The sequence below is a fragment of the Eurypyga helias genome, unplaced genomic scaffold, assembly GCF_000690775.1.
Source record: "Eurypyga helias isolate BGI_N326 unplaced genomic scaffold, ASM69077v1 scaffold6526, whole genome shotgun sequence".
NCBI lineage: Eukaryota > Metazoa > Chordata > Aves > Eurypygiformes > Eurypygidae > Eurypyga > Eurypyga helias.
Window position 1 is genome coordinate 5,105 of NW_010258491.1, and position 10,666 is coordinate 15,770.

Genomic DNA, 10,666 nt, shown 5'->3' on the forward strand with positions numbered 1-10,666 from the left:
ATATAAATAGGGTCTGAGGCATGGGATCAGAACTTCGTACACTGGTTTTGTTGCTGAAGTAAACATATTGCATAACTAATGCTCTCATTTCAAACCATATGTTCCATATAAATATGTAACTTGCTTAGCACACCTTGGAGTTGTGTAACATTCTACATGCCTTAAATCAGATGTACTCTTAATGGATTTAGATGCAGTCATAACTGAATTACTGCGGTGTGATAGTGGATTTAGGGGTTTATTCCCCTTAGTCCTGTCTGAGTATGTTAATGAAACAGAAAGCTAGTTTCAGATGAAAAGAAAAATGCTTGTCTGATATTTTCTTTCAGATGTTCCTAAGCTCCAGCACTTATCCTGAGATTCATGGTTATTTGCATGCAAAGGAGCAGGGAAAAAAATCATGGAAAAAATTGTACTTTGTTTTGAGAAGATCTGGCCTTTACTTTTCTACTAAAGGTACATCTAAGGTAAGGGAAGGAAGAAAAAAAAAAGAAATATCTATGAGGTTAGAGAAAAAATGTACGTATTTATAATTTGTTGTAATAGTAACCAAAATTTGAATTTCAACTTACAGGCCATTCACCCAGGCTCCACTTCACTCCTTTTCTCCTGACTCTTCCCCACCCAAAGCAGTTTAGGGGGAAATGAGGGGTTATGGTCAGTCCACAACAGCTTCCCTCTGACCTCCCTTCCTCCTCACATTTTTCCCCTGTTTCTGTGTAGATCCTTTCCGTGGGCTGTAGTCCTTCAGGGTGAACCTGCTCTTACTTGGTCTCTCTCACAGGCTGCCGGGGGATCCCTGCCCCAGGACCTGCAGCCCAGTTTATAGGGATAAAATGGGAAAAAAAAATCTATTTATTATACATAAAATCTAGAGAGGTATTCATATACTAAATTGGGAAACTGCTGTCTTAGAAACAGTAGTTTCTTTTTGCCTGTTAACTTGTTCATTCAGGTTAATTTTTCTCCAGTCAGTTAACAGAGTGCCCTTTTAAAATGAATTTTCAAATAGTAGTTGAACTTCTGAAGCATAAGTAGATGCTCTGAAAGATGGACATAATAATACTTATCTAAAATTATTATCTAAATTAAACAAAAAACTGTGTATAAAAGGATGTTACAGGAAGATTTTGAGAGTTCTCAAATTTTGTCACTGAGCAGTTCTTCAGTTTACTAGTTCAACTTTTTGATGGCAGTACTTTAAACCTGGTTATGTTAAACAGGATACAGTGGAATTGAGACACCTTTTACATAAATCACTTAAAACAATGCTTTTTCTTGTTCCCAGTTTTCTGTGTTAACTACCAGAGTATTCACTGAGCTGCTTTTGTATCCTGCAAATTTCTTTTGTTGGATTTCTTGATTTTTAGAGGGAGGGTATAATGGTTGGAAATAGAACTGGTCAGGAATAATTGCAGCATGTTAGTTTTGAGATTTTGAAAGTATATTTTATTTTGATGTTTGAAATGCATACTGCTCTCAAAACTTTACTCCTACTCTGATACTATTGTAGCTTGAATTTAGTGGATGTTTTCCCAGAAATGATATCACTTGCACTTTGTTTTTAATCCCTCTCTAGAATGAACTCTTTGACTATTTTGAGGTGTTTATTCTCTGCATTATAAAATTAATGTTGACTTATCTCTTTCTAGATTTCATGATGTCACAATAAAGAATACAATATGTAACACTGTTTTGGAACAGGATAACTACTTTTCTGAGTTGCTTATCAGGAGAGGCTGGCTAAAAACAGTCTTAACTGTATTACACTGCTCTTCTTTTTAGGAGCCAAGGCATCTGCAGTTTTTCTGTGAATTCAGCAATAGTGATATGTACATGTCTTTGACAGGCAAAAAGATTTCTGGAGCACCAACAAACTATGGATTCTGCTTTAAGGTACAAGCTTATTATTCTGATATATATTAAAGCAAGCCACAGTTTTTAGGTAAGCTTAAGTTTTTTTAAACTTTTTGAAAACAATATTCAGCTGTCTATTATAAAATAGGAGAATTAGTGGCTTTTATTTCAACAGGTATTATCTTCAAGATATGCATTAATGCTAAAAAAATGTGCTGTGGCCTTCTAGCCTAACAAATCAGGAGGAACCAGAGACCTGAAACAGCTCTGTGCAGATGATGAACAAAGTAGGACCTGTTGGATGACAGCAATTAGGTTGCTTAAGGTAATTTTTCTGTGTGGAGTTAACTTCTTGCTTAAGTTTACTATGTGAATTTTTTATACTGTCAGGTAGATAATTGGCATAAGTCTAGGTTCCCATGCAATAGTAATATCAGTTTTGTACTCTGAAAGCTTATTTTTCTTCATCCCAACAGACAGAGACTGAATTACTGAAATCGTTGTAGGAGATGGGATGATGTCTTGAACCCTCAGTTTTGCAAATACTGAAACTTACTATTAAGCACACGATTATATGTAACCATGTTGAATTCAGTGAGATTGTTGAGTAATGTTGAACAAAGCTGTAAGAATACACCAGAAAGGAGCTTTAACATGTTTTTAAAATGTGTCTCTTTGTGACAAAATAGGAATAGGTCAGTTGGTGTATTTAATGGGTAGTATTTCATGCAGAGTGTACTTTTATAAAGGCAACATCAAGAACAACAATGTTGTGCATTTCCTCATCCTAACAGCATTTGTCCCTGGTTTTTAATGGTAAAGTATGTGTTATCTTTATAATTTAAAATGCTAACCATGTTATTTTCTGGTTTTAGTATGGGATGCAGCTGTATCAGAATTACATACAACCATATCAAGGTAGAAGTGGCTTCAGCCCTTTGAATCTAACACCTATGGTATGTCCCACCGTAGCTCCATGAATAAATGCATCGTTTCTGCCATCATACTGTTTTTGACTAGCTTGTGTCAGTTATGCTACTGACCTGATCCTGCAAATCTTTGCATGTGCAAATGCTTGCAGAAAACTTTAGGGCTGTCAGGGTTGACCAGAAAGCTAATTAATTAACTTTATACAAATTAGGTAGTTCAGACCAGTTAACAAGCTTTTTCCCTCGTCGTATCTCCAGGATTTTGGAGTGCATTGGCTTATTATCCCTGTCAAAAAAAGGATATAAAGAGGATTTTGAAAACAGAGCAGTAGGAGTATAAATGCATTAAAAAAGAAGCAAAGCATTTAAGGTTACACATGCTGTAAATGATGAATAAGGAAGCTGTAGCAAATCCTTTTCAGTATACAGTAATACTTCCATTTTATTTTTTTAAAATATAAAATATGAGGTACTTAAGATGAATTTCAGCTGGTGTAAAGGGACTGAACTTCAGAGGAACAGCATAATGTGGGAGAACTGGGTTTTGGAGGAACAACAGCTTGTATTAGGTGCTGTGTCCTTCTCCTCGGTCAGATAGTTGGGGCTGGATCAGGTTGTCCTTTTCTTTAATGTCTTATCTTTTCCCAGTTCTTTGAGTCATTTGATTTCAGACCTTCTCCTGGATGATTTATGGTTTTTGTTGGCTAAATTGGGTAAAATTTACTTGTTGCCAGGACTTGTGACAATGATTTTGTGGTGGATTTTTTGAGCTTTTATTACAGTTCTTGCTGTTAAAATGGCTAAAATACTCATTTGCTATAGGTATTCACAAAAATAGTCTTCAGTGATATTGCTAACAATCATGGCTTCAAAACTGTGCATAATACACTGACTGTGTCTTTACATTCTGTTGTGTGAAGGTGTTAAAATATCCAGCTCCTGCTTTTATAACAGATCTGGGAACCATTACCAATTAAAATTGAAAGTTGGGAGATTTAAATTAGATGTCAGGAAAAAAAATTCTTCACAGAGAGGATAGTGAACTGGCACAGGTTGCCCAGAGAAGCTGTGGATGCCCCATCCCTGAATGTCTTCAAGGCCAGGCTGGATGAGACTTTGAGCAACCTGGTCTAGTGGAAGGTGTCCCTGCCCATGGCAGGGGGGTTGGAACTAGGTGGTCTTTAAGGTCCCTTCCAACCCAAACCATTCTGTGATTCTCTCTCCTCTTGCACCTTTGTGTGTGTTTTAGGTTCTACCTGTGTTAGAAGCTACATGAGCTATCACCAGTATAAGCATGGCACTGTATTTCTACTTGTATATAATTCCTGAGTTAAACAGTAAGTTGGATAAAATTGGGAATCAAGTGCACAAACCAGCACACTTGGTAGGGGAACCACTTCCATGTTTCACATTCCTCAATAACCCACAGTAATGTCAGCTACAAGGAGTTCCCTCCACTGTCCTAGAGGCAAATGTTTTCTCCTGTTTTGCCCTTGTGTTTTACTTCTGCAGAGTTCTTTATGGGATACAGTTACTCAGGCAGAGTTTAGACTATAGTGTCAAGATTTACAGTGAACTACAGAATTGCTGTCTTCCGTTTGTAGTTGTATCCATGCTTGTAGCCCAACAGGAACAAACCAGCGCTGCTTTGGTTTTGCACTGGGAAGCTTTACTAACCCTACAGAAATCTGGGCCTCTTGTGTTCCAGATGTTATTTTAACTTACAGAATGCTAGAATGTGCTTTTAATCATTTGATATTCCAGTGCCTGTCAACATTTGAGCCATTACAGTCTGTATTAAACTTGACTTTGTAAACCTTGGGTTCTTAGAAGTATTTTGGTGAGTTTCAAGACTGCTTTGTCAAGCTTCAGTGTTTGTTGTTCTGTTGTTACAAGCTGGATCTTTTCTGGGAAAAAAACCCAAGCATTTTCATGTAACATCCTAAAGTTGTTGAGTCAGTGCTAATAGTTAAGAAGGATGCACTAAGATAGAAAAACTCCATAGAAATTACTGTTTTCAATGCTTAAATCTAGTAAAATCTGAGTGAAATTTTATATAGAAAATGCATAATCTTATGACATAGCAAAAATATTAAAAATATTTGTTAATTTGATGATTATGTATAAGAATTATGTATTTTTATATTTTTTTTCTGTTACTTGGACAACTTAATAACAGTTTCCTGACTTGTTTTGAAATACAAAACTAGTTACAGTTCAGAATATAAATAGAGCTTATGGTAAAGCGATGTATTTATCATCCATTGCAGTAATGCAGAAAGATGATCTGTCCTGCCAGACTGTAGAATTGAACTTTGCAGCAGCATACTGGAATTATAGATACTCCCTAGGGTAAAATGAGTTTGGCTCTGATGGGAAACACTGCAGATACTTGAAACACCACTTACAAAGCATAGTGTTTTCTCAGAAGCTCACTTTTAAATGATGGATTTTTCAAAAAATGAAAAAACTAAATTTATTTTTCTTTGTTGCAGAGAAGCATTTCAGAAAATTCTTTAGTAGCAATGGATTTCTCAGGACACAGAAGCAGAATTATAGAAAATCCAACAGAAGCCCTTTCAGTTGCAGTTGAAGAAGGATTAGCATGGCGGGTATAACCACCTTTGCTTTATCAGAATAGTATTTTCTGGCTCTTTTTTTAAAAAATAAAAAAAAAGGCTGTGAAATCATGTTTTTATTTCTCTCTCATACAGAGAAGGGGGTGTCTACGACTCAACTCACATGGTAGTCCTATTGCCATGTCTAATATGGGTATGTGTAAGTTAATTCATTGACAGAGAAATGCAATGGCTGGTTCTTTCAATAAAGAAAAATTGTTTTTTAAAGATCTTTATTTCTGCAGCTATACACAGAGCTCAGTCATGGTTTCATCATAAAATCTCTAGAGAAGAGGCTCAGAGACTTATTTTGCAGCATGGACTTGTAGATGGGTACGTTAATTCTTTACATAACTCCGCTGAGACACATTTCTAGTTAGAACTGCTATTTTCATGTACTTCTTATTGTGGGGGAGATGAAGGAAGGAAGATTTTGCACTTACCTAATAGAAATAAAAGTTCCTTTATGTAGGGCTATCTGGGGTTCAGTTGGTTTCTATTTTATATCTTTTGGAAGCAATAAAGTAGTGATCTAACACTTTGATTCTGTCACTGACAGATTACTTATGTCTGCTCAGAGCCAAGCAGTTGAGCTCTGTATTTGCACAGTGTTCTCTGGGAACTGTCAACTTTGGCACCAATGTCTTTTGTATCTCTTACTAGTGATGAAAGAGTGAAAGCAAGCCTGAAACTATTGAATATCCTTATTCTAAGATGAAACTTGCAGAATCAGTCATTGGAAAAGAAGTATGCTTTTCCTCAATAAATGACTAAAAATTGTATTATCCCTTAGTGGTAAATAATAAATGTTAAGATAAGACTACTGAGTTTTGTTTTTCTGTCACTTAAATATTAATTTTTAAAAGGACAAATTAAGTAGGTATTATGTGTTCAAGTTCTCCTGATTTTAATTTTGTGTTTTTATCCTTACTTCTGTATTAAATGTAAATTTGGGCCTCCTCCTTTCAGCGAGCAATTCCGTAAAACTCAAAAATTGCTCTGGGTCTGTTTTCAGTTATGTACTTCTATTATCAGATTACTGGTTAAATTCCTTGTTGCAGATTAACTACATTGTAATACTGTTTTCTGTATCTGCAAAAATGGCTCTAGGAGAAAAAAAAAAGAGATGCAAAGGAAGGGAGACAAAAATAGTCATACTTGGCAAGGATGGCTATTTGGACTTCCCCTTATGTATTTTTTCTTCTGTTTTTTGATTTCAGGGGTCCTTTTTTTAAGCTCAGCTAATTATCCTGAAACTTGTGTCTCTACTGTGTTCATTTTTGCATTTGTTACATGAGAGGGACAGGACATGGGGGTGAATCCAACATGTGTTTCTGAGCAATATGTCATTCCAGGCCTAATGGATCTTCCAGTGTATTTCAGTGGGTACACACACATGCTGTTAAGTGAAACCCAGTACATTTGGCGAGTAACTAACAATGGCGTTTGAGTTGAGAATGAATTAGCACCAGAATACAGAAGCTTTTCATGGAAATAATAACACTTCAATTTTGAGGGGGATGATGACAGAGAAAATAATCCATATTGAGCCATTTAAGGTGATCCAAAGCAGGGAGATCTGCTTATATGACAAAGATGGTAGTACCTCTGTAATACTGTATGTACCAACAAATATGTTGTTTGTGATGGCTGATAAATGATAAAGGGGCTATTATATAAAATATCTACGGTAGTCTCAGTGTTTGAATAACCCAGTAACAGAATTAGGGACAACAACTATCATAAGGTATGCTATGAAGGAATAAAGTTTTGGATCTACTGTTCTGGTGAAAACCCAGCTTTCTTAAAGAAGTTTATGTAGCCATATTGTAGGTTTCATACTTTGCTCCCTAAGGGACATTAAAGATTTTCAGTGATAAATGGTTGACAGGATTGCAAACTGATCGGCATCTGATTGATGAATGGGATAATAGCATTACCAAAAGGCCCATGACAAAATGCAATTTCAGAGAATCCCTTATAAGTTTATGAAGGAGCGGTTGTTTGGAGTCGTCCAGTATGTCTAAAGCTCCCTTCCAACCAGCATTTCTAAGATTCTGTGAACTACAACCCTTTCTTCATAATAAAGGGATCTTTTTAAAGGTTCTTTCACAACTAAAGTAAGTCTATTGTGGTTAGAAAAGAGTAAAGGACAACAAATATTGGTTATCTTTTCTGTTAAAACAAGGAAAAAGTAAGAAAATTAACTTTAACAGATCTGATGAATAGGAACATAAAGTCTAATCAACCTGTATTTTCTTTCCTACCCAATGTGGTTACTTTGTGTATTATTTAATGTACGTCTCAGTATTTGAGTGCAGAGATCCCATTTTGGATATCTGAAAAGTGGCACATTGTTAGAGTGCCATTTTTCTGAATAAAATAAAATTCCAGTCCATAATGACAAGCATGTAAAAGATAAAAGTGTATACAGAAGATCTATCTAACTGTGCTGTGAAAAATTTCATGTATGTCCTGGAGAGGGTGAAAGGCCACTAGGTGGGGAGAGAGAGCTGCTCAGGAGAGCCTGAGTCTGCTGGGAAGTCTTATTTGTCCTTATACTTGCTCTGGGCACTTAGCAGCCGTATGCTGAGTTGGCAATTATGCCTCTTTAATAATTTGTATCAGAGCTCCGAAGTAGACTGGATGAGGATTTTGATAGAAATGTTAATGATTATGGACTCAGAATTTCTTGATACCAGGTAGTTTCTTACTTTTTAAATAAAGAATTTGCAAAAACTTGGAGGATGAAATTGGTGGTTTGGATTCATACCGTTAGTAATTGAAAATCCACTGTAAGCCTTTGTCTGCTTTCTCCTCCTGAATTCCTTTCTTCTTATATGGTAGTTGTTCTCTATACCTGGTATGAGTTTGGGCAAAAGTAGGTGGCCGCTAGTGCTCACTTAATACTTGCAAGTCCATTTTGCCCATTTCTTTTGTGTCCTGAAAGAGGAGCATGCTTGCCAATGGCTGTGCCTCCATTTCCCTTCTTTGGTACATTGCTTAGCGGTATCTGCTCCAGACCTGCAGAGTATAAACAGTTCAGACTCTCTCCACTCCAAAGCCAGGAATCAAGTACTTCCCACTGTCCTCTGAAGTGTTCTCTGCTGATATCCCAAACCCTGTGATTCAGTTAAAGTGGTCTCTTACTGATAATTGTCCTTGGCCTGTACCAGATTATCATACCAGGATTATGGCAAAATTATGTCTGTCCATAACCTGGCTGAAATAAGTTACCAGGGAACAGTTGAAGTGACACTGTTGGCCACTGAGAGTTGTGATTTGAATAATGATGCTATAAAGGGACCAGACTGTAGCTCTGTCCCAGTGGGAAATGCTGATATGCAGGAGTGAGTTTTCATTTATGAATGTCAGCCAGGTGTGAAAATCATCCTGGTTTGTCTTGTGGTACCTTTACTGTAAACTTCCTGTTGAACTACCTTTTGAATATCCCCTATAATGCTTAGGTTATGATTTAGGTTATGTGACAGAGTCCAAAGAAAAATTTTTTTCAAAGCACACAAACTTTTGAGGGTGCTTTTCTGTATAGAGAGATGCATTGTAATTGTGTGCAGCGTAAAAACTGACGCCTACAGTCTGAGAATGCATATTTTTCACATAATAGACAAGGTGGAGAAATCAAGAAAAAGTATTTCCAGTGACACATTTGCAAAGAAATACTCATTAAATGCACAACTTACGTAATTAATACTATTTTTGCTTTTCACTAATACCTCTGTAATGAATTTACAATAGTTTTATCTGGATGTTTACAAAAGGCTTTCCAGATTAATCTTACTGTGAAAATTTTCAATCTCTTTTAGGGTATTCCTGGTACGTGATAGCCAGAGTAACCCCAAAACATTTGTATTGTCATTGAGTCATGGATTAAAAATAAAGCATTTTCAAATTGTACCAGTAAGTAAATTTCTCAGTTTATGTATACAGTTGTGAAACAAAACAATTGAATAATTGTGATAGAATATTGATGGATTTTTTTTCTTTTGCTGTTATGTGGAAGATGTAAACATAACACCTGTATCATAATAATCAGTATTCTTTAGTAGAGTTGAATGTTTTTGAGCTTTGCTGTTTGACTTTTTTTTTATAAAGCTTGGTTAAAATTACAAAATCTTGAAAAGTGCCTTAAAAAACTAGATAAAACTATTTGAACAGGAATAGAAGCAACCCTGATAGCATGAAAATCTTGTGTTAATAAAGGTCATATTGCCATTTCATTTTTTCAATACGTGCACAATTTCTTTTTAGTCATCAGTTTAGGTGGACTGCCTGTGACGTGTGTGTGTGTCTATCTCACTGACTCATCTGTTCAGGATACTTTCTCTCAACACTTGGAGTCATGTTTCTGCTCACCTCTCTTCTTGATTCATGTTATCGTGGTATATTGATGTCCAAGTCTTTTGCAGGGGGACAATTTTAGCAAAAAACATTGAAATCCTTATTTAGTCCAGCTACATATAGGTAAGCTGAAATTTCGTCAATTGAAATAATATTCTATCAGTTTTCATTGAAGATGTCATTTAATTCTCCTGCCAAAATGGCCAGGTTTTGCCATTCCTTCCACACCCTCCAGAGGTGGTTTATAGTTTGCTTCACAGGCTGCTTCTGTGTTGATAACTCATAACTTTAGTGTTATGTGTTGTAGCCACAGATGCTTGACACAACTGAACACACCTACAGCTTTTTTCTTCTCTCTTCAGAAGAACCTTTTTTCCAGACCACATAATACTCTTCCTCCTACTGATGTTTCTGGGAGATTCTGCTGTTTCTCAGTAGAAATTACTGTAGTTGCCTATTTTTTTTTGTTTGTTTGTTTCTCATTTGGTGGTCCCCTATGGTTCACCTGTTTTCTGTATACCTTACCTAGGGTGTGTAGCTGATACCCACCCCTTGAAAAGTTCCCACAGAATAAAACTGAGGCATTGTTTGGTAGGAGGAAAGGAGTGAAGCAATTGTTAAAAGAATTGCCCTGGATTTTCATTGTGTTAGGTACAAACAATGGAGGAGTCCTTCATTCAAAAGCAATAGCTATGCCCTGGATCCCATGCAAGCATCAGCATATGTTTTGTGACTAGAATCCTGGGTGTAAGATCTCAGTACTTCTGTTGACTGGTCCCTTCTAGTATTTACTCTGGGATAACTGTTGTGTGGTTTAGAAAACCTTCTGAACTCTGTACAAATACTGTATGATTCTACTTCATTGGCATGTCATTTAACTGTCAAATTTATGAGTCCGCTTTT

General features: G+C 36.2%; 1 protein-coding gene across 1 annotated transcript in view; it reads left to right on the forward strand.

The window, feature by feature from the left end:
* Window positions 1–323: 323 nt before the first annotated feature.
* GRB14 (growth factor receptor-bound protein 14) overlaps window positions 324–10,666 on the forward strand; it is a 13,542-nt gene continuing 3,199 nt past the window's right edge. The window contains exons 1-8 of the mRNA XM_010154342.1: window positions 324–467; window positions 1,786–1,896; window positions 2,087–2,182; window positions 2,733–2,813; window positions 5,282–5,398; window positions 5,501–5,558; window positions 5,650–5,737; window positions 9,229–9,322. Coding sequence (XP_010152644.1) covers window positions 330–467; window positions 1,786–1,896; window positions 2,087–2,182; window positions 2,733–2,813; window positions 5,282–5,398; window positions 5,501–5,558; window positions 5,650–5,737; window positions 9,229–9,322 — 783 coding nt within the window. The 5' untranslated portion in view covers window positions 324–329. The remainder of the gene's footprint in view (window positions 468–1,785; window positions 1,897–2,086; window positions 2,183–2,732; window positions 2,814–5,281; window positions 5,399–5,500; window positions 5,559–5,649; window positions 5,738–9,228; window positions 9,323–10,666) is intronic.